General features: G+C 39.8%; 1 protein-coding gene across 1 annotated transcript in view; it reads left to right on the top strand.

The window, feature by feature from the left end:
• Positions 1–393: 393 nt before the first annotated feature.
• Positions 394–24447, top strand: part of Uhrf2 (ubiquitin like with PHD and ring finger domains 2) — a 73741-nt gene continuing 49687 nt past the window's right edge. The window contains exons 1-2 of the mRNA XM_027406417.2: positions 394–799; positions 10104–10337. Coding sequence (XP_027262218.1) covers positions 647–799; positions 10104–10337 — 387 coding nt within the window. The 5' untranslated portion in view covers positions 394–646. The remainder of the gene's footprint in view (positions 800–10103; positions 10338–24447) is intronic.

The raw sequence follows: 24447 nt of genomic DNA, 5'->3' as shown, positions 1-24447 counted from the left end.
GAACCCTCTCCCCCAGTTTCTCGGCCGTGCAAGTGCGCATCCGGGGTATTTATTTTTCGTGTGTGTTTGACACCGCGGTGCGTGCACACGCGGCCAGCAGCCGGGGAGGGCGGGCGGGCTGCACGCGAGGACGCCGGGCCCAGGGCGTGCCGGACCCCGCGCGGCCCCCACCCCGAGTAACGGCTCCGAAAGCCCCGCCCCTTGCCTATATTGGTGCCCCGGGGCTGTGCGTGAGGCGGGGGGGGGGGGCGCGTGGATCTCGCGAGATCCGGGTTGGCGCCGTGACCTCCATGTGGGCGCTGGAGCTCTATAAGTAAACACTCCGCGCGGCCGCGCCACAGTCCGTCCCTGCCTGCGAGGCGGAGGCTGCGCGGGCGGGCGGGCGAGCAGGCGAGCGAGCGGGCGGGCGCTCCGGGCGGGTTCCGGGTTCCTTCCGCCTCGGAGGAGGGGGTGGGCGGTCGCCGCGGTCTGGAGCGCCCGGCCTCGCCCTCACGCGCGTTCGCCGAGCCGCCCGCGGCGGAGAACCCGAGCCCTCCGGGGGAGGCGGCGGCGGGGGCCGTGCCGTGCCGGGCGGGGCGCTGGGCGGCGCGGCGGCCGGAGCTCAGGGCCAGACAAAAGGGGGCCGGAGCCGTGTCCCCCGGCCGCGATGTGGATCCAGGTCCGCACCATCGATGGCTCGCAGACGCGCACCATCGAGGACGTCTCTCGCAAAGCCACCATCGAGGAGCTGCGCGAGCGGGTGTGGGCGCTGTTCGACGTGCGGCCCGAGTGCCAGCGCCTCTTCTACCGGGGCAAGCAGGTGAGGCGCCCCGCGGCCGAGGCTGGGTAGCGGGCCGGGCCGCTGGCGGGGCCCCGGGCGCGCGGGGTGCGGAGCCCGGGATGCGGGGCGCGGGCCTACGGCTGCGGGGGCCCCAACTACAGGTTCTCCCAGCGGGTCTGGAGGCCCCCGGCGCAGGGCCCCGAGCCCTAGCTGTTGTTGTATGGAGAGGGCCAGCGGCCACAATGCTTAGCTTCCCGCGCTGGGGGGGATCGGAGCTAGGAAGGGCAGCGGGCGCGGGGCAGCCGCGCCAGGGCCAGGAGGAACGAGCGAGCGAGCGAGCGAACGAACAAGCTGCCTGGCATCATCCGCAACGCTGACTCCCGCCCCGGGCTGCCAGATGCGAGATGCAAAGAGAGGCGCCGTGACTCTGTTTCCTCCCTGGAAGGATATGAGCACGCTGAAGATTAGAAAGGTCACTGAATGCCCGGGTCCCTCCTCTTGGTTGCCAGTCTCAGACTGGGAGTTGGTTTTGTAGGAGCCTAGAGACCTAGGTTTAAGGAACGATGTTGGTAACCGGAAGTCGGGTTTAAATCTGTTGAGGACAGAGTCAGACTTCACCTCTCACCTTCGAATGTTCCTGTGTTCAGGCTTCTAAATCTCAGCCCTTCAGGCATAACTAGCAGTAACTCAGAAGACAGAAAGTAGTTTTGGGCCACAAGGGGCATCTCCGTTGATTTTTAAATGTCGCCCTGCCTGATTAGGATAAGATATTTCCCATCCTGTGAGTCTCAGAGTCTATGATTAGATACCCAGACCCATCTTGCTTTTCTTGCCTTTGTCTTTGTGTTGTCTTTAGTCCACTAAAAAGTTGGCATCTTGCAGTCCATAGATCACACTTTGGCTCCTGTCTTGGGGTTTGAAATAAAAGCAGTTCTCTGATTTGGTGGAAGTAGCCTATAAGCCACAAAGGGTTTTGAAGGAATATTTTGTTTCCTTCACAGGTTTACAACTTCTAAGACTAGACTAAAATTTCAAAGTAACAGATTATACAATGGGAAAGGAAAGGCCTTTGTTTTATTGTTTGGGGAGCCTCTCCTGTGGAAAACCTATAGTACTTCCTGCTCCTGTTGTAGCCAGTTTTATATTGATTCTTTAGTGTTTGACTAGTGAAGAGTTTACTGGAAAGCTTTTTTTTTAACAGTTGTATCTGCATTAAATACTATGTAGCATTGTGTTACTGTGCTGAAAGTGGCTGATAACTTTTCCTTGTGGTTACCAGTCAAAAGCTAAGTAGTCATGTTTGAATTTTCCAAGTAGTAATAATACTGTACACTGATTCCCAGGATATTTGGGTGACTTCAACATGGCATAGACATGAAGGATGAGAATACATTAGTGAGCAACAGCCGAAAAGTGTAATAGTGAAATAATGCTAAAGTGAGCTTGTCTGGATGTCTTAATGTAAAGGTAGACATTGGTTTAAATCCAGAACTTAACAACATCAGAAAATGCTTCCTGGTTGAGGATAGATAACCCCCCCCCCCCAACACACACTGTTAATCACGCACTGCTTCCCTCTCCCCAGCTGAATAATGAACCAGTAAGGATGAAAATAGAATGTAGGTGCTAGCCATAGAGTTGGACATCAAAAAGGAAAACATTGCTCCTGACTATTTACTTTTGTATAGATGACAACTAGCCAGGGCTAGTTTTGTCCTTTATATTCTCCAGTTGATGGAGATAGCAAAGTGTGCTGGTAGCAGATAATTGGTACCACATGGCTATTTGTTTCCTATAAGCTGAGCTTATGTTTAATAGAAGGAGATATCTTGCGGGGCGTTGGTGGCGCACGCCTTTAATTCCAGCACTCGGGAGGCAGAGGCAAGAGGATCTCTGTGAGTTCAAGACCAGCCTGGTCTACAAGAGCTAGTTCCAGGAGAGCCTCCAAAACCACAGAGAAACCCTGTCTTGAAAAAAAAAAAAAAGACGGGTCTTTCCTCAAGATATTTTATTGTCATGTGTTATATATGTTATAAATAAAATGTTTACATAAGCTGGGGACTGTATTCCCAGCTATTCTAAAATCTGATACAGAAGATCACTGGAGCTCAGGATTTTAAGGGGCATAGTAACACAGTGAGACCCTGATCTGAAAAAAATTACCATATATCCAATTTTAGTGTGGCCTAATATTTTATTTCTGCTGGATTTAATCTTTGGAGTGTAGTTGAATTTAACCAGATTTCACAGGAACCCAACTCCCCAGGCAAGGTTTTTCTTTGTAACCCTGGCTGTCATGGAACTTACTCTGTAGATCAGACTGGCCCTTAGCTCAGAGGTCCCAGAGATCTGCCTGCCTCTTCGCCCTGAGTGTTGGGATGAGAGATGTGTGGCACCAACTCCCAACTTCACAGGAAATTTTTATGAATATCAGACTTTGAAATGAATTTCTGAAGGGTTAGCTTCCTACTTGTTTCTTTCTATTCAAAGTGGGCTTTCTGCATTCTCAGGGCCAATAGCATTCATTTTGCATGGACACCTCAAAATGGTCTACTGAAGCATACTATGTAGTTTACAGGGTCTCCAGGTGCTCTGTTTGAAAAGCAGTGCAAGAAATTCCACCTTTTTTTTTCTTTTAATGTGATGGGTGCTTTGCACAAGTATTTGTCTTTGCACCATGTGAATGCCTGGTTGCTGCAGAGGCTGGAAAGAGGACATTAGGACGTCAGATATGGAACTGAAATTAGAGACAGTTTTGAGCCGCTATGTGGGTGCTGGGAGTCAACCCTGGAAGAGTAACCTAGTGCTCTTGTCCGCTGAGTGAATCCTACTCATACACACCAAACACCAAGCTTTGATCTTTAAATCTTAGAATCTAAAGCTCTTGAGACTTCTAAAAGAATTCCATTTCCCTGCGTTCTCTTGGCATCTCTATTGGGATAGCCTTAAATAGATTGTAGATGTGGAATATGAACCATACTGGAAGAAAAACTAAACAGTTGACACCCACCTCCATATTTTTTTCACATAAAGAAATAAAAGTATTTGTCTATTTGAAGAATGTGTATATGTATGTATCTCTAGTCTATGACTGATAAATAACAGTTGCAGTGTCCTCCACTAGTACTGCTCAGTGCTGTGGAAATTACTTTCCATTGCTTTTTTGGCCACTGCCAGTTCAACTCCCATCTCCCTTGGTTTCCCTTGCATTGTTATTACAGCCTTTCCTATTTCCTGGAATTTCTTCTTTAACACAGTAAAAATTCAGTAGTATATCTGACAAAGTCCTAACCATTTCTCTTTCTTCGGAATTGAAAATCTTGCACCTTGCATTTCTTAAAAGATAGTTCCGAACTGTTTACTTTTGTAAGACATTGATGGACTATAGTTATATACTTCGAGCCTATAGGTGTTTGTAGTTTCTAGATCAGGACTTGTAAAACTTTCTACTTGGAACTCCTTTTGGCCCAAGAAATTTTTATGCAACACTGGGTATATAGCTATTGAAAATAGGTATGCCAGTCAAATATGCTGCTAATAAATCAGTTAATTTTGAAATTATTTGGTATCTATATAATCTTATCATTTGTTAAAACAAGAAAATTTGCATGTTTACTAGGTGGGCATGCTTATTTTTATATGAAGAATTAAATGTGGATTGAATATGTGATACTTCAGGACATAGAACATCTCAGCATTTTGCAGACTTGATAATTTTGATTTTATAATCAATGATGAGAATGCTGCTTTTCGTAAAAATGTGGTACAAAATGACAAATACGTTTAGGGTGCTTCTAGAAGATGTCAGAAATTCTGTCTTAATCATAAATTCATTCAACACCTTAAAATGAATCTGACCAATGTTTCAGTGAGTAGTCTTTAAAATCAGACTTTTAAACAAAATAACATAATAGCATAAAAATTTGGTACTTGCTGAGGAATGATGGCAGGAAAATATTGAAAGTCACTTTTCTGAAGTTAATCCATTATGTTCCTACAAAAGCAGAAAACCTTGTATTTCATGACCTGCTACCTGCTCTGAATCTGCGTAAGGTTGTTCCAGGTAGTGTCCATTGGTGCTGTCACTATGGCATGCACAGTACAAAGTGCACATTGTGTTTTCAGAACCAAGACTGCAGTGGAGTCACTGCTATGCAGCATGGACTTTTGCCAGAGACATCTCATTTTTAGACATAACATTTTTTATTTTGAATTAGATTTTGGACATTGCACATTTAAAAACATTTACTATTGTCATTTTGTGTATGTGATATTCCCTTCTCCCCATATTCAGTTATGGGACCCCATATGGACTCACAACCAACAATTTAAGGAGCTGGGTTCTAGGTGATCCCATCCCTTTCTCCTTCTTTCAGAGCATAATTTGAGTAACAAATAACTTTGGATCTGAATTTACGTTAAATACAGAAGAACTTTTCAGTAGTCTAGGTAAATTATTCCAACATTCTTAAAAAAACAACAGAATGTGAAGCATTACTGAATAAAACTGCAGTGAAAAATAGTGACTTTTAAAAGGATTGGAATGTTGTCTATGACATAGGAATGAGTGTGTGTGTGTGTGTGTGTGTGTGTGTGTGTGTGTGTATGTGTGTGTTAGTGTTCATGAGGAAAGACAACTGTCTTATTAGAGTTTCTTGCCTTGATATGCCTAGTGTTCCTGTCACACCAAGTTCAGAAAGCACCACTGAAAGCAACTTAAAGTTATTCTTGGCAGTTACTTGGGTAGAAGGTAGTTAAGGTTTGTAGGCATATTCACTCCTAAGGTCTCTCTGACTCTTATGTCTCAAACATTAATAAAAATATCTTCAATTCATAATTGTTTACCACCACCACCACCCCTTGAAGCTAGGTCTCATTATGAAGCCCAAGCTGGCCTTAAACTTGGGATCCTTCTGCCTCATCCTACAGAGTGGAAGGATTATGTGTGCCTCAATATTTATCTTAATGTTACTTCTTTAATGTATTGTCTGTCTTAATTTTTGGGAATGGATTACTAATACATTTGGATGGTTTATGCTCTTTTAGAGTTTTGATTCTCTACTTTTAAAATTTTAAAGTAATTGTCCTGTTCATTACATTGTTTAGACAAAATTGTACATTTTTAACTGTTTCAGAATTAAGGTGTTTTATTTTTGGCTATTGAAGAATGTCAAAATGAAGGTATAAATGCACATTTTTTTGACCAAGCTTTGACTTATTTAAAAAAGCTGCATATTTATTTTACTTTCTGACTGTTCTTATGCTGTCAATACTTTCACAACAATTTTCTGCTCCTCGATAAGGAAAGCCTGCTTGGTCCTGTCATGAACACACTTGGCACACATGGAACCACTGTAGTCCCTACGGACCCAATCTTATAAGGGTCTCGAAGCACAAAACCCTGGAAGTCTACCTGAGTGCATACCACACGTGAATTAGGTGCTTTCCCAACCTTCTTGGTCTAAAGGTAAACAATCCTGTTGCTAGGGGTTTGAGGCAGCCTAGTTTGGTTAGAGGCTATATTGTAGGAAGGCCTACGAGGGTATGCCAAACGCTTGGACCATTCTGAGTGCCTGTAAACACCGTCCTGGAAGAGGAAAAGGCCACATTTTGTTCTTCCGAGTGCTTCCCCTCCTTCCTAGGGAAGATTTAGGACTAAAGAGTTCTTTCTTTCTTTCTTTCTTTCTTTCTTTCTTTCTTTCTTTGATCTTATTTATTTATTATGTACACACCATTCTGCTTCCATGTATATCTGCACACCAGAAGAGGGCAACAGATCTCATAAGGAATGGTTGTGAGCCACCATGTGGTTGCTGGGAATTGAACTCAGGACCTTTGGAAGAGCAGTCGGTGCTCTTAACCTCTGAGCCATCTCTCCATCCCCAAGAGTACCTTCTTTTTATCATTGTTTAACTACTTTTACATGTATTTATTTGTGTGCATGTGCTGTCTGTAACATATGTGGAGGTCAGAGAAGTAGTTGCAGGAGTCAGTTCACCAAGTGGATCCTGAGGCTCAAACTCAGGTCCTCAGGCTTGGCAACCAAACCTTTACTCTCGAAGCCATCTCAAAGCCTCCCCCACTTTATTTCAAACAAGTTAGTTTTGATACATTTTCATAATATTCTTCCCCTCCCCCAAGTCCTTCCAGATCCTGACCCCCCTCCCTACCCTCCCAGCTTTAAGTTCTTTCTCAAAAAAACAAACAAAACTGTCAATACAACAACAAAATCCCCCAAGACCAAGGAAACAAGTAAAACTACAAGTAAAACAAAGATACACCAAAATGTAACCAAATAAAAGCACACAAAAAAACTGGAGTCCATTATATGTTGGTCAGGTACTCCTGAACATGAGGCCTGTGCTGGAGTGATTTGGAGAAAACTTGATTTTCCCTCTCCCATCAGGTGTAAGTCTTCCAGCTTAGTTGTTAACCTTTGCCCTAAATAGCTAGACTGGCTTGTTCCCTCCCTCCCTCCCTCCCTCCCCTCCCTCCCTCCCTCCCTCCCTCCTCCTCCCTCCCTCCTCTCCTTCCTCCTCCCCTCCCTGCCTCCCTCCCTCCCTCCCCCCCTCTCTCTCTTGAAAATGCAAAAAAATAGAATAAGATAAAAGTTACCATATCACAGTCAGAAGAGACAGACCACCAGAAGGAAAAGAGTCCAAGAATAGGCACAGGAGTCAGAGATTTGCTTGTTCATACACTGAGGAATACCATAAAAACACTAAACTGGAAGCCATAATATATCCTCAGAGGACTTGGACCTGGTATGAGCCATGTTCATGCTGCTTCGGTCTCTGTGTCTTCCTATGAGCTTTGATCATGTTGATTTAGAGGACCTCGTTTTCTTGGTGTCCTCCATCCCACACTGAGCTCTGAGGGGAGGGATTTGATGGAGACATCCCATTTAGGCCTGAGTATTCAAGGTGTCTCACTCATCATAATGTCTGACTCTGGATTTCTATATTTCCCTCTTCTGCAGGAGGAAACTTCATTGATGATAGCTGAACAAGGCATTGGTCTATGTTTATAGCAGAATATTATTAGGAGTCATTTTATCACCACATTTTTTTCTTCTCTATTAGTTGGTTTTACTCTAGGTCCTTGGACTGTCTAGTCTCAGGTTCTTGCTCAACCAAGTTGTGTTGGGTATGGGTTCTATCTCATGGAGTCAAATCAGATACTGGTTGGTTACTCCCATAAGCTGTGTACCATCATTGCCCTAGCATATACCTTGCAGGTAGTACACCATTGTAGATAAAGCTTTTGTAGTAGACTTGGTATTTATAATTTAAATATATTAACATTCCCATTTATGCGAAGGCTTACTGCCTTTGGTACTGAGAGAGGGGAGGGGGAGGGGTTCTTGTTGGGGATTGACCCTAGGAAGAGTAGTGCCTGTACTCTTTGAGCTACTTTGAGCCCCTCTGGTTAAATATGTTAACTAAGCTGTGAGGTGATACCTAGTTTAATTCCTTAATCCTTCTACTGGAAAGGTTGTGAAATATTGATTCCTTGTTCTATTTAACAAATATGAATACTTGTAACCTGTATAATTGTGTTGGTTATGGTCTTGAGTCTGTCACCTAAATCTCACATTAGTGAATTAAAGGACAGATGTTTTCTCTGCCCTTTCTCTGTAGTTGAATTCTTAAATATCATGTTAATGTATTACACCGTGAGTGGTGATGGATATTGAACATAAGAATGGTGAATGCAATGCTTAAACTGATATTTCTGAAGAAATGGTCATTTCCATCTTTAAGGAGTTTAATTTCTTGTGTTTTGTACCAGTTGAATAGTCAGCTATTGTTAATATACGTGTTGACAAACAAAATAGAAGACTGGTTTCTTAGTTTGTGGTTACCATTGCTGTGAAAAGACACCATGACCATGGGGTCACTAAAGAAAACACTGAATTGAAGGGGCTCGCTTGCCGTTTCAGAGGTGCAGTCAGTCATTGTGGGGACAGGAAGCATGGCAGTGTGCAGGCAGAGGTGATGCTGCAGTGAAACTGCTATATCCTGCAGGCAACAGGAAATCAACTGACACCAAACGGTATCCTGACGCATGAGAAGCCTCAAAGCCTGCCCCCATAGTGACACACTTCCTCTACCAAGGCCATACCCACTCCAACAAACCCACACCTGATAGTGCCACTCCCTATGAGATTATGGGGACCAAATACTTTCAAACTATCACAGTTGGTTTCCTAGACTGCTTGTAACAGAGCAGTAGAACAGTATCTCAGTTGTAAAGTTAATAATTCAAGGTGTCATCAGTAGGAACGTGCTCTCTCATAGCTAGTAGCTCTAGGGAAATGTCCTAGGCTTCTGTTTTGGGGAAACAGTGTTATTAGTTTGAAGTTACCATTCCATTTACATGACTTTTTTTTGGGGTAGGTGGGCTATAGCATGAGTTAGAAGCAGCTGTAATACAGATTTTATTTTATTTTATTTTATTTTTTTTATTTTATTAGTTCTAGTTAGGGAACAAGCTTATTTCAAGTCCCTTCTCCCTCTCCCTCCCCTCACCCCCAAACTTTCTCCCCCACCCCCAGCCCACCCCCCCAACCCCATCCACCCACTACTCCCCAGGCAGGGTAGGGCCCTCAACGGGAGCTCAGCAAAGTCCACCAAGTCTTCCTATGCTGATCCTGGGCCCTTCCCCATGTGTCCAGGGCCAGAGTGTAACCCTTCATATGGGATGGGCTCTCAAAGTCCCTTCTTGCACCAGGGAAAAATACTAATCCACTACCAGAGGCTCCCTGGAGTGCAGAGGCCTCCTTATTGACATCCATGTTCTGGGGTCTGGATCAGTCTTGTACAGGCCTCCTGGACAGCATCTGGGGTCGATGTGCTCTCCCTTGTTCAGGCCAACAGTTCCTGTGGGTTTCTCCATCCTAGTACAGACCCCTTCGTTCTTCATTCCTCCCTCTCTTCAACTAAATTCCCGATTTCGGCTCATTGTATATCTGTGGATGTCTGTCTCTGTTTCCATCAGCCACTAGATGAGGGCTCTAGGATGGCATAAAGAGAAGTCATCAAACTCATTTTAGGGGGAGGGTTTTTAGGTTATCCTCTCCACCACAGATTTTATTTTAATAGTGTTATAGTTGGCATGTAGTGTTACCTGTAGTTAATTTGGAGTGGTTCTTAAGATTTATTGGGGTCTAGAGAGGGGTCTAGAGAGGATATTGATATTAGAAGCCATGGTAAGAACCATTTCAAGATCATTCACTTGTAGTGTTGTCAATTTTAATAGTTTATCTAGGATATTTAGACAAACTAAACAGAAAAGTAAGTTGCTGTAAGCACTTCAGTTTAGTTGTCTATTCTTTTTCTAGTTGGAGAATGGATATACTTTATTTGACTACGACGTTGGACTGAATGATATAATTCAGCTGCTAGTTCGTCCAGACTCCAGTCTTCCTAGCACATCTAAGCAGAATGATGTTCAGACTAAACCCTGTTCTAATAATCAGCCTAAAGTAAAGAAAACAGCCAGAGGGGGATCTTCCAGTCAGCCATCTACATCAGCTCGCACTTGTCTTACTGATCCTGGCTTTGGACTATATAAGGTATGTTATCTTCAGACTTGTTAGTTGTGAGAATACAAATGTCTGTTCTCTGCATGATGCAATGAGTAGTAATCATTGATTTTCACTAAGTAAAGATTGCAGCAATTGTTGATATTTTGTCAGAAGTAGTCTTTGAAAAAATTTACCATGGGTTTCGGGATATAGCTGAGCTGGTGAGTGCTTTTCTTACAGATGTGGGACAATGGGTTTGATCCTCAGCACTACCAGGAAGAAAAATTATTGTAATGGAAAATGTGAACTGAATATGTACATTCAAAAAATAATAAAACAAACATACCAGGTGAAGAAGTAGAATGATGACAGGACTTCTGAAAAGGGTATTGCTTGCCTTGCCTCCCACATCTCCCAAGGGAATTACTTACAGTGACTTTAGTGCAAGGTTTTTTTTTCTTTACTACTTATATATATGTGTGTCTAAACAATATGTTGTTTTTATGTATAGCTGAATCTCTATAATGAAGTTCTGCTTTTCTTTGACATTGATGTTTATTATGTATGTAATTGTATTTTATTCCTTTATAATACTGCTTTCTACTTTATCAACATCGTAAAATATGTCTAGTGTGTATTTATTAGATGCCTGGGCAGTATTCTAGCTTCAGTTTTTAACAATGCTGTTTAATCCGTATATGCCATGGTGTGCATTTTTGTTGTACAAATTCTGATTGTTCTTAATAATAAAAACTTGGAGTCAGCTATTAGGGTGAAAGCAGCCAGCCATTAGCTCTTACATCCACCTCATACCAAATGGGCAGTCCTGTCTCCAGGAATCATCATAGTGAATGCATACTCAGACTGATTGCCTGCCTGCCTGCCTGCCTGCTATTCAGACTGCACCCTATCTTCTCCCACCTTACATTCCTCTCTCTGCCCAGCCGTATTCCTTTCTTTATCTTCTTAGTGCTGGGATTAAAGGCATGTCACCCCAAGTGCTGACATCACCTTTGTGTGAGCTATGTTTCTCTTTTAGAATAGATTGGATCAATTTTGTGTAGCCCAAGATGGCATTGAGCTAACAGAGATCCCTCTGCCTCTATCTCCCAAGTGCTGGAATTAAAGGTATATACCACTACTGCCTGGCTTCCGTGGCTAACTAGTGTGGCTAGCTTTATTTGTTAGATCATAAACAAAATATCACCACACATGTTCTAGAATTTTAAAAAATTCTATTAAAAAAAGGAGGTGCTGATGACTCACTCAGTATGCTGTCAAGATTTTTATGTTGTTTAATTGGTCTATTTGTCTGTCCCTGTGCCCATCCTATTCTAAGTACTGTAGCTTTACAGAATTTTTTTTTCTTATATGCTAGCTCAGTCTTAATTATCAACCATACCTACTAACCCATATATTTTATAAGGACTTAATCTTATTGGGGATGCTGGCTTTAGCGTCCTTTCTTCCTGGGATAACATGGCGACTCCTAGAAATTTTTGATAACTTCTTTCTCCCACTTCCCAAATGTAACACCTCTTCAAGAACTTCTTGCCATTTTGGCTCTCTATCAAACTTCCAATAAAAATTGTTAGAATTAGCTTATATAAAACTACAAAGTACCTTACTGAAATTTTAATTGGTGATCGCCTCTCTAGCTTATAGAATGAGCATGTTTATGAGTTTTTAAATTCATGGACAGAGATCTTTCCATTAATCTTTTTGACATCTTTTAATGAATGTTTGACTTATTTTTTATAACTTTATGTTTTTGATGCTATTTAAATGGTCACTTATTTTCTGGCACGTAGAAATTCAGTTGGCTTATTTATTGACTTTGGTATTCAAGAGTTTTTCAAATTCTGTTAATAAATTAAAGACAGTTGTTTCATCCTTTCTGGTCCTTATAACTCATTTTTCTTTTGGGTTAAATGGGTACCTAGACTTAGCATTTTCAAGATTAAAAATTTGTTGGTGAAATAAATTAAATAATTAGAAATACTTTAGAATCTGTGAAAAATGCAAACATCCATAAGTATAGTAGTCAAGAAAATTAGTAAAGAGCTGTAGTGCCATGGGCAGCTGCACTGGTAGATTGTTTTAAACATTTAAGGAGTATATATATGATTCTGATGTTACATGAATTGACCCACAGCATAAAGAAAGAAACTTTATTACTAAAACATGTCCAGAAGTAATTTGGTATTCTCACACTATTTGAAACACAATTTATATTTATCAAGTAGAATCAAGTAGTATCCTGATGATGTGCTAGAAACTATCTTGACAAAATATAGTTTGCCAGAAACTGGAGATAGTTAGTTATTCAAAAATGTTTTAGTATAAATTCAGTATTGTAGTAAACTAAAGAAAATGTACCCAGTATAAAATATTTTCTGTATCTAAATGCAAACTTGAGTACGTTCATGATTTTAAGTAGAATTTTAAATAGATGCATGTGTTAAACCACACTTGGCATCATGTTCAGTGATGAGAAAAAGCTAGATACATCCAGTCAGAAAGCAACTTAATGGGTCAGCATGGTAGTGCACATTTGTAGTCCCAGCACTTTGTAGGAGGTTCACGGTCTTTCCGGGCTGCATGAGACCAGCTTATGGGGGTATAGAGAAAGGACAAAAAAGAAAGCTAACCAAAGCTGCTGTTAATTGACATCTCTGGAAGTGCTAGATAATATAGTGAAGCAGGTGAACAAAATCACCATGAAACAAAACAAAACTGTTTATTGGGACAACTGGAAAAAAATAAATGTTTTAAAACATGAGCTGACAATAAGATAGTCATTTCCGAAGCTAATATTGCAATACTAGTAGTATTCTTTGCTGTACCTTATTATTAGGGAAAAGTAGTGCCATGTATTGTCTTCCTTCCATTCTTCTCTTCCTTCTGTACGCCTTTCTTCCTTGTATTCTTTTCAACAAATACTTCTTAGCAAGCACACAGTGTAAATTTGCTATTCCAGGTGCCTTTAGTTACATTGGCAAACAACTGAGTTATTTAATTTATGGAGATTTCAAAAGAACTACTAGTGTTGTATTACTACTGTTGTATTTAAAGCACTAAAACCCAACTTGCCATTTTGTCTGCACTATCTTTTCATATCTTGTAGACATCTATCCTAGTTTGTTTCCTTTGTTAATAATATACTAAGGCAGAACAAGTGATGTATAGGGAGACTTACTTTGTTTTATGGTTATAGTAAAATGTTAATGAGCTTCACTGGTGATGCCTTTCTTGCTGGTGGTCCCCATTTGACCCCTCCCCCAGAGAGAGGAGAGAGAGAGAGAGAGAGAGAGAGAGAGAGAGAGAGAGAGAGAGAGAGAGAGAGAGAGAGAGAGAATGTGTATATGTGGTCTTGCTCTTACAAATTAAGCATCCACGTTTATTTATGAGAGATAGTCTTGTTATGTTGCCCAAACTGTCCTGGAACTTCTGGGCTCCATCAATCCTTTTGTTTCAGCCTATTCCTGAGTAGCTTATACCACAAACATACCATACTTGATTGAATTTCTACATTCTTCATGTCCCACCTTGATGAGGACTGAATTCTAATACCAGCTTTAGAGGGGCAATCATACTCCAAACACTAATGCTCTACATTTCTTTCATGTTGTTACTTTTAAAGTGGATTTTTTTTAAAGATACGCATTAGTTACAATTTATTGCTGTGGCCCAGTGCCTAACAAACAATTTAAAAGGAGGAAGGATTTATTTTAACCCATAGTTTCTGGAAGTTCAGTCCATGCTTGCTTGGCTCCATGCATCTTGACAGAACATCATGGCTATAGGAAATTATGGGAAATTCTGGTAAAGGAGTTTCTTTGCTTATGGGACCAGAGTAAGATGGGAAATGATTGAGCTGTATGAACTTAAAAGGCACACACCCATGAGACCTGATTTCAAATCTTCTCCAACACCTAAAGTTTTGGAACCTCCCTAAGGAGTGCTTTGAACCAAGAGTTTAGCCACAAGTGTGATGGAGACATCTCATATTCAAGGCCGTATCATAATTGCTAATCTTTCTCCATTGTTTTAACAGTTCCAGCATTATTCATTAGTCTTCAATCCAAAGTCTTCTGTGATATTGAAGGTGGAATCTTTACTGTGAATCTCTGTCAGGAAAAAGTATACTTAATGCAGAGTAATCATTCCCACTGCAGTGGGAGGAACAGGAAACAAAGAAAGGGCTAGGCTAAAGCAGTGCTAAAACCCAGAGGTGCAAATACTGAGTTCTATAGTTACATTTCTAGCATCTGGGACATGTGATGTCAACAGGTGAGCTGCATGGTCTTAGGCAGCCTCACCCCTGTGACTTTGCCATTTGAAGCCCACATGGCAGCTCTCTGGTGACTTTACTAATTGTGGCTTTCTCAGCACATGTTCTATATTGATTGCATCTTCAATGCCCTGGATTCTTCACCAGAGTGTAGGTTTTACCCTTGCAGCTTTATGTATTATTCCCTTGGGTTGCCTGTATAAATCATGCTTCTGGCACATACTAACTGTCTTCCCAGGCCTTGTGTTGAAATCTTACTAGCAGCTTCCGTCACTTTTACATCCTATATCTCTGTAAAATCACATAGACAATGTCAATGTCAAGCTCTGCCACCAGCCTGAGCAGTCAGTCCCCTTTGCCCATAGCTGCAGTGGCTTGGATTGATGAATGTAGGGAAATTCTCAGGGGCCCATCTTGGTATAAGCAGGTTATCCTGGAGTTAACTCTTTTCCCAGAGGAGGATTTTTCAAGGAAATTTAAATGGTAATATCCATTGAATCTTCAGTGGGTAAAGTATGACCAATTCCTAACCTACCTTTAAAGCGTCTTTTCTATTATCAAAGTATTTGGCTTCGTTTTAATGACACTAATCTAGCTATTCAGAAACAGTTTGTTCCTTAGCCCCAACTTTAAGCAGGCTTTTCTTACCAAATTGCAGAATTTCTCAAACTTTTTACTCTAGTCAGTCTTCCTGGAAATTCAGCTTTCTACAGAGGATGGAGAAAAGGCTCAGTGGTTGAGAACACTTAGTCCTCTTGTTCAGGGCCTGGTGTCTGTACTCAGTACCCATATGGCAGCTTATGGCATGTGTAACTCTGGTTCCAGGGAATCTAGCTCTTTCTTCTGGCTTCATGAACACTAGGCATGCACATTGTGTGCTTACATGTAGGCAAAACACCCATACACATAAAATAAAAATAGATATTTTTAAAATGTTCAGCTTTGCACAATTCTTAGGTCATGGGCATGTATATGAGAGATGGGAGCCTGGTCTGCATAGCAGGCATTCCTTCTGGTCTTCTAAGCTTCCTGTGGAATTGCCCATTAAGTAGAGCCTACAGCATTCTAAAACTTCTCTAGTCGGTGTCTCCAAACTTTTCCAAATCTTTCCCACAAATCAGTTTCAGAGACTTAGAGTTAAAGTATCTTGTATGAGAGAAACAAGACACACATTATGTAATGTGTAATGACTACAATTTTGTTGTAGGTGACTACTAACATGCATTTTTAAATTATCCTAAACAGTTTGTAAAAATAGCTCTCAAGGACTAGAACTTAAAATTTTAAAATGAGCTGCATAGGTACAATACCTTAAAAAAACGAGTAGAAACCTTATAGTATAACAAAAATAATCTTAAATTTGAATCAATATACAAGAATCTGTGCCAATATGAGATGTTTGAGACTAGTAGTTGCATTTTAGTCTAAAAGTAGATTCAGTAAAGACTTTATTATTTTTAAACTATTTATTTAGTTTATGACTGTCTATACCCATTATTTGTTTTTCTTTTTTCAGCACCTAAGTACATTTTCAAGCACACTGAAACCTGTTCAGAAGTTTTCTTAGCCTGAACTTGTTTTCTGTTTTTTATTTTGGTTTTTGTTTGTTTGTTTTTTGGCTGTGTGTCTGCAGCATTTCTCTTACCACCTCACTCGCTTAGTACATTGTGCTGGTGGCTGACTCCATCCCCTCTGCACCTCTGCACCCTGGTAGCACTGAGCCTACCTGACAATCTAGCTCTTTATTAAACCAATCACAGTGACACATCTTCACACAGTGTAAACAAATATTCTGCAACAGACAAGGTGTAACATTGAGAGATAAATCCTAAGTGACCTGCTTCCTCCAGCTAGGTTCTACTTCTTAAAGTTCACAGACAACCTCCTCCCCACCCCCCAGTAGTGCTAGCACTTTGTGACGGTTATAAGCATTTAGTACATGGGTCTTTTGGGGTTATTTCATATTCAGGCCATAATGGTAATGTAGCTCAGGACATACCAGTTTTAGTTAGGTTTATAGTAAAATATAATAAAAATATTATACACAGTTCTCATGTACCATACACACAGTTCTTCCTATTAGTGTCATATCAGTATGAGACATTTGTAATAATAAATGAATCATATTTCTTTCGGTTTTGCTTAATATCTTTTTCCTATTCCAGAACCCTACCTAGGACATGACATCATATCTCTTGGTTGTAATACCTTCCCAGACTTCCTAATTTATTTATTTTGAGACAGGGTCTGTCTGTGTACCCTTTGCTGACCTGGAACTTGCTATGTAGACTGGGCTTGCCTGGAACTCAGAGAGATGCATATTACTTTGAAAGCTATAAGGGTTGGTCAAGAAGTTTTTGTAATTTGTCTCTTTCAGGGTTTATCTGTTATTTTTCTCATCAGTGGGCTAGGTTTGTTTTTGAGACAAAGACTACAGAAGTATAAAGTGCTATTTTTATCACATCACTTTTAGGGCTGGCAATATTTAACATGCTGTTAAATATAATTTGGATTTTCCATTAGTAGGAGTTTAATTTTGGTAACACAGTTGATGTGAACCTTAATCACCTGGCTGAGGTAATATTTCTCACATTTTCCCACTGTTAATCTCTCTCTCTCTCTTTCACTCTCTCTCTCTCTCTCTCTCTTTAAATCAGTTTAATTGGTTCCTTAAATACAATTACAGTCAGTGTCCACATGGAAACTTTGTGTGATAGGTACTGCAATGTCTAGATTTGCCATTCATTTCTTCAGCAATGCACAGAGCACTTGAAGAAGTACAGTGAATTTTTAACTTAAAATTTGGAGATGTGTTATTTCTAGTGTTAGTAAAATAAAAGAGAAACCCTACATCCTGACAACTTATGTTCCGTAAGTCATGATGAAGTGCCAGATTAACAGGAATTCAAGATGTCTCAAATCATACAAGACCTTGACTACAATGCATATAAAATGTTTAAGAGATTTCACTATTAATTCAGCAAAATTGATGAAAATACAATAAAGAATGTCATATTGTGTTACTCTTCAGCAATGACTGATTTTTTTTTCTTTTGGTTTGTCAAGATAGGGTTTCTCTGTGTAGCTTTGTAGCCTGTCCTGGCACTTGCTCTGTAGACCAGGCTGGTCTCTGCCTCCCACATGCTGGGATTAAAGGCATGTGCCATCACTGCCTGGCTAATGACTGGTTTTTAAAATACAGTTTATGACATTTCATGAAAGAACTAACAAAGTGATAGCCTATTTAGCAATGAAATACGTTGGTAAAAAATGAATTCAAATGATATAAGTGTGAAACAAAAAATACTATTTTCATATATAAATAGTAAAAATAAACTTTATTTTCTCCCTGTTTTTTTATTTAATTTTTACAAAATTATAATTTCACATGTTAATCCCTTCTCCTTCTTCCCCCCTCCTCCAATCCCCTCTAGCCCCTTCCCCTTCCCCTCCACTCACCATGGAGGGTAGGGCCCTCCACGGGGGCTCCCCAAATTCCACAACAACATCGTCCTGGGCCCGGCCTAGGCCCTCCCCCATATGTCCAGGCCGAGAGAGCATCCCTTCACGTGGGATGGGCTCTTGAAGTCTCTTTTCCTTTTTAAAATTCATACTGAATTCTTTGAGAGGGAGTCACTGTATAGCTTGTGTTGTAGACAGAAGAAGCTGAGTATTCCATTTCCTTGAGGACAGAGTATAAAGGAGATAAAAAGAGTTCATAACATGGGAGATCTGTCTTTTTCTCACCTATTTTTTGACCAATGAAAGTTGTTTTTTAAAACATGGCCCTTATGTCTCCTTATTATACTATTATTGTGAGGTTTCTTTCTGTTTTCTAGCACTATAAGTTCTTTCAGAGTTACCTTGCATATTTCCTGTTACAGTGATGTAACGAGCCATTCTCCAAGGGACACTGGTTTCTCTTTTTCCTTCCTCCTCAGAGTGTGTATGTGTTTATGTGGGTTTGTGTGTGCATATGTGCATTTGTTTATTGAGGCCAGAAGTCAATGTTGGATATGTTTCTCATTACTTTCAACCTTATTTTGTAAGACAGTGTCTCTCTCTGAGCCTAGAGCCCAAGTGATTGAGTAGGCTGCCTGTTACTACCCCCATCCCCAAGCACTGGAGTTACAAATGCCTGACACCATGCCCAGCTAATCTTATGAAGTTCTTAAGTAGAACAGTGATCCAATATTAAATATACTTGCTATAATCTAAGTTTTCATGTGTAGTGGTAGTTGGAAGCAAACCACTAAAAAAAGATTAGGAAGCCGGGCATTGGTGGTGCACACCTTTAATCCCAGCACTCGGGAGGCAGAGGCAGGTGGATCTCTGTGAGTTCGAGGCCAGCCTGGTCTCCAGAGCGAGTGCCAGGATAGGCTCTAAAGCTACACAGAGAAACCCTGTCTTGAAACCCCCCCCCCAAAAAAAAAAAAGTAAAAGGGTGCTGAGTCAAAATTATAATAAACATTTAAGTAATCACATTAAGGAATCATTTTTAAAGTATTTTTAAGGTTTTGTATGTTGTTCCTTGTTCCTGGGTTATCAGAGGCCTGATAACTGAGCAAGGAAATTTTTAAAAATAATTTTGTGGATGTGTATATATTCACACATACTGTAGCTGAATATATATGTCACTGTTGGTGTCTGTATTAAACTTTAATTATTATTACTTTTTACCTTTTTAAAAATATTTTTATTTCTATTTTATGAATATGAACATTTTCTTACATGTATGTATGTATGCCATGTGCATGCAATGTCCACTGAGGCTACAAGACAGCACCAGAAGCCTTGAAACTGGAGTTACAGACTATTGTAAGTCATAGTTTGTGTATTAGAAACCAAAACTGGATTTTCTGCAAGCGTAGGAGTGCTAGTAACTGCTGAATCATCTCTTCTGTACTACTTCTTACCTTTTTGGAAGGTGGGGTGGGGGTAGGGTGGTAGAGACACCATTGATAGTTTTTCTGTTGTGTTAAATCAGGTTATGCCTGAGGCCGGACTCAAAATCCAGCTCCTCCTGCCCCCCCCCCCAACACTGGAGTTACAGATGCACATCATCATACTTGGTCAGAAGCTACTGCTTTTGAAGGCAGTGAAGGGATAAACTCATTTTCCTAGAAGAGACAGTAGACACTTATGTACTTAGCAGTTCTTTTGCTCTTGCAAACTTCTGTTCCTTTTCCTAGTTTCATAAGAAACTAGCTTTCTTGTCAGATTTCTCTTATTTTCTATGTTAATGCTTTGATTGTCAACTAATTTGATGGTTTTGAGGTAGAGTCTTCAGTATTTAGTCCAGGTTGTCCTTGAACTTGTGAACCTTTTGCCTTAGCAAACCCAAATTTTGGTGTGTACCGTTGTCAGGCTTTATTTAATAGTTCATATATTTCATGTTAATATATAATATAGATGCTAAGTATCTTTGTTACTACATGGTCTGGCCATTTGGGGCAAAAAGAGACTTCACTGTCAAAGCTGGTTTCAAATTCTAGTTAAATTGTTCAGTAGTTGTATAAACTTTTACAAGGCAGTTTATTTTTTCCGTTTAGGAACATTGTGGACCTGGCACTTGATCTAAAAAGGCTACTATGGTATTCATACTATAATTTTTTTATTTGGTTTTTCAAGACAGGGTTTCTCTGTAGTTTTGGAGCCTATCCTGGAACTCTCCCTGTAGACCAGGCTGACCTCAAACTCACAGAAATCTGTCTGCCTCTGCTTCCTGAGTGCTGGGATTAAAGGTGTTTGCCACCACTGCCTGGCCATACTCTAATATTTTAAAATTGCACATAATTAGCTTTATTAGCTGCAGAAACCAAGATTCGTTTCCCTTTTCAGTTTAAAATGAAGTGACTGTTAAAGAATTTTTGAAGTTTTGTCTGTTGCTCTAGAAGTGCTTATTTCTGGATAGTTGATTTATTCCATGAATATTTGTGTATTTAGTGTACATTTGTTTAGGTATTAGGAACAGAGAAGTAGACAAATGATATTTTGCTCTGACTCCTGAAAATTTAGCTGTTAATTTTTGTTGGTAAACTGAAAACATTTTTAAATGCTATTACTTTGGGGCTAGAAGAGTGGCTTAGCAGTTAAGAGCATTTGCTAATTTTGCAACCATCTGTAACTCCATTCCAAAAGGTTCTGACACACTCTTTCTAGCCTTTGTGAGAACTGTATGCACATGGTGCACATAAAGACAAATAGGTAAACCACTCACACAAAGTAAACCTGGGGAAAAAGCTGTTATTTTTAATTATTTCTGAATTTCTTTCCTGTAATGGAATTTTGATTAGTTAGTATATAAAATTTTTGTTGTTAAAATCTGGGAAGTATCTGGACATGTTGATCTTCACTTTTAATTCCAGAGATAGAGGCAGATGGATCTCTGTAAGTTTAACATAAGGTTGAATTGGTCTACAATAAGGAGTTTTTGGCTAAGCCAGGGTTATGTAGTGAGACCCTGCTTCCAAAAATAAATCAACAAACAATTCAGAAGCTTCCCTTCATCTTGAATATGTGTGTGTGGGGGGGTCTATGTCATTTTGTTTTGTAGGGAGGTTTTTAAGGGTAGTGGGAACAGTGCTGGGACTATAACCCAAGACCTTGTGATTTTTAAGACTTGGTCTACAACTCAACTACTTAACACCTCGTAGCTTCAGATTTCCCATTTTTCAGTTATACAGTTCTATAATTAAAATTTCTTTGTAGGACACAAACAAATCTTCTCCCCCCCTTCCTTTTGACTTAAATATTGTTTGATAGCAAGAGGAGCTGGTGAATTTTCAGACTAATTTTAAAGCTGGCATTAAGTTTTCATTTATTCAGCATCATTATTATATTGCTGTATTTGCTAACCTTGAGCAATACGTGACCAACTTTCAGTTTGCTGCATGTTACTGTGAGGAGCTAGTTATTACCAAACCTATTTGAAGAACCTGGAGATGTTTGTGTAGGAGCCAGGATTATCCATTCCTATTTTTCGTTGTACATATATTGAATCACTGAAACTAGGTTATGAATACGTTTATTTTCAGAAAGATGGTAGACTTTCATACTTAATTTTTTTTGTTTATGAATGAGGAAAGTTTCTATGGTTCAAGTATGTTTCTGACTTTGAAATAGTTGTCATCCAGTCTAAATGATGTGTTTAAAATGCTAAGCATTTAAATTTAGCTGAAGGTGTAGTAAATTTTTGCATGCCATTTTTGTTCCTTGGGAAATATAGAAAAAAGAGAAATGATCAATAATCCATGTAAAGGTGTTGATATTTTAGTATGTTGTGTCCATTTGTCTATAGTACAATGTAATAGTAACATGCAAAGAACAGTTTAATGAAATACTATAAACATTTCTAAGCAGCACCCGAATGATCAAACAGAATAATAGCATACCCCAAGAATTCCCTATGTTCCTTTTCCTAATTGTAATTTCATATCCTTAGAGCATTTTCTTTTTAACTGTATACATGCATTTGTATATCTATGTTTTTAACTGTATACATGCATTTCTATATCTGTTTTTTAACTGTATACATGCATTTGTATATCTATGTTTGAAGTGAGATAACCTGAGTCCTTGGGAAGAACAGTGAGTTCTCTGAACTACTGAGCCTTCTCTAGCCCCTAATTCCATATTCTTTTCTTGAAACCATCACCCAAACATCTGCAGTAGTCTTTTCTGTGGTCTTTTGCAGTTTTTAACAACTTACTAACATCTAACATGTTTATGCAATCCTAATTTGGCTGTTTCTGAGTTTTATGTAAATGAAAAAATATTTCATTTTTAAAATTTGTATTTCCAATTAGATATTATGAAAGGGTCATGTTTAGAGTTGAAGAAACCCATGTTCCCAACATCACTCTATTTTTTAACTTTATGTATTTTATGTTATACCAGATGTATGTATATGTGTATGTTCATGTATGTTAAGTGCGGGTGCCAAGGCACACATGTGAAGGTTGGAGGACAGCCTTGGGTGTTGGTCTTTCCTTCCTACCTTGTTTGAGATAGTCTTTTTATTGTTCACTGCTGTATACTTCAGGCTGTCTGGTTCCCAGGCTTTTGGGAGTTGTCTTGTCTCTGTTTCCCATCTTGCATAGAAGAACTGGGATTACAGCTTTGTCTTACTGTGAGCAGCTTTATGTGGGTTCCTGATATTCAAGTTTAGGTCCTCATGCTGATGCTGCAGGTGCTTTCCCACCATTCCTCCAACTCTTCACTGTATGTCCTTTGAGGACACATACGCTTCATGTCTATACTTTATTGGAAATCGGGAATGATTTCATAGTACAGTTATTAAATGAAGTAATTATATAATCAAAAACTGCTGTTTACTGAGCAGACGATGGCAAATAAGATTGCCAAGTTTTAATGAGTCAAATTTGGATATGCTAATGCTTAGTGAAAAAAGACAGTTGTTTAATCTGTACACATTAATTGTGTGCTTAGTGGGTTGGGTATTCTGAAATGCATTGATAGGTATATTTTAAAACTGCAAAAGTATGAGGCCGGGACAAAATTACTATTTAAAGATTATATCATTAAAAGACATGAATGCTGATTTATCTGCAGAGCTTTGTTTTTCCACAGAACAAAGTAAGTGTTTAGAAATGTATTTGATGGTCTGAACTACTTGGGAGGCTAAGACGGGATTGCAAATTCAAAGCCAGCCTAAAATTTTACATCACAAGTTTCAGGCAGCCTGGGCAACAGAGTGAGATCATGTTCCCCACTATTACCCTCAAAGATGAAGGAAAAAATGAAAAGAAAAAGTAAAAGAGTTAGGCCTGGTAGTTCAAATCTGTAGCCCTAGGTACTCAGACTGAAGCTAGAGAATTGGAAGTTCAGGGCGTGGGCACACCGTGAGGAGGACCTTTTTTTTTAAAAAAGGTTATTCTGTAGTTCAGTAGTACAGTACTTGCCTAGCATGTGTAGGTTCAGTCCCTAGTACCAGAGTTGTGTTCAGACAAAGCTTGATGAGCAGTAATCCTTCTAGTATTTGATGTTCCATAATATCTTAATTTTTAGTTAACCTTGATTCTTATGCTTTAGTTTTTCTATCTTTCTCTTTTAAAAATTTAGTGATTTTAATTAAATAGCAAGTATGGGTGGCTTTTTCTATGTGGAGATTATATATGTATATGTGTATGTATATACATGTGTATTTTCTGCTTGCTTGTTTTCTATGTTTTGAGACAAAATCTCAATATGTAGCCCAGGCTATCTTGCACTTATTGTGCCCCAGTATTGAGAGGACTTGTATTATAGGCACACACCACCATCTTTCAAAAGAAGGTTTAATTATGATCCTTTCTATTAACACACATATATGTAGTGATATTTATGATTTATTAAAGCTTGCCCAAGGATTCAGAAAGCAAAGTCAACCACAAGCCATAGAATCCAGGCACACGCCTTTAATCTCAGCAGCCAGAAGCTAGGAGATGGTGGTACACACCTTTAATCCTAGGACTCAGGATTAAGAGATAGACAAATCTCTTGAGTCCAAGACCACGAAGAATCACACAAGATTGAATCTGTCTAAAAGAGAATTATATAGCTCACACCTTTAATCCCAGTACTCATGAGAGGTTTATAAGGCATTCACATTGAGGATAGGGACCTTCATTCTCCAGCCACATTGAGGATTCTCCAGCCACACTGAGGCGAGACAGCAGTCTGAGGTAGTGGTGAGAGCTAGTGGCTGGATGCTTTGCTTTTCTGAACTTCAGCTTAGAGCTTGAACCTCAGTATCTGTCTCTGGGTCTTTTATTTATTTGTGCTACACATATACACACTGGCTTTGATCATCTGAACAAAAAAATGCAAGTTTTGGTTTTTGTTTTGTTTTGTTTTAAAGCC

This window comes from Cricetulus griseus, chromosome 3 (genome assembly GCF_003668045.3).
Source record: "Cricetulus griseus strain 17A/GY chromosome 3, alternate assembly CriGri-PICRH-1.0, whole genome shotgun sequence".
Lineage (NCBI taxonomy): Eukaryota > Metazoa > Chordata > Mammalia > Rodentia > Cricetidae > Cricetulus > Cricetulus griseus.
This window is presented reverse-complemented; position numbering and strand designations above follow the sequence as displayed.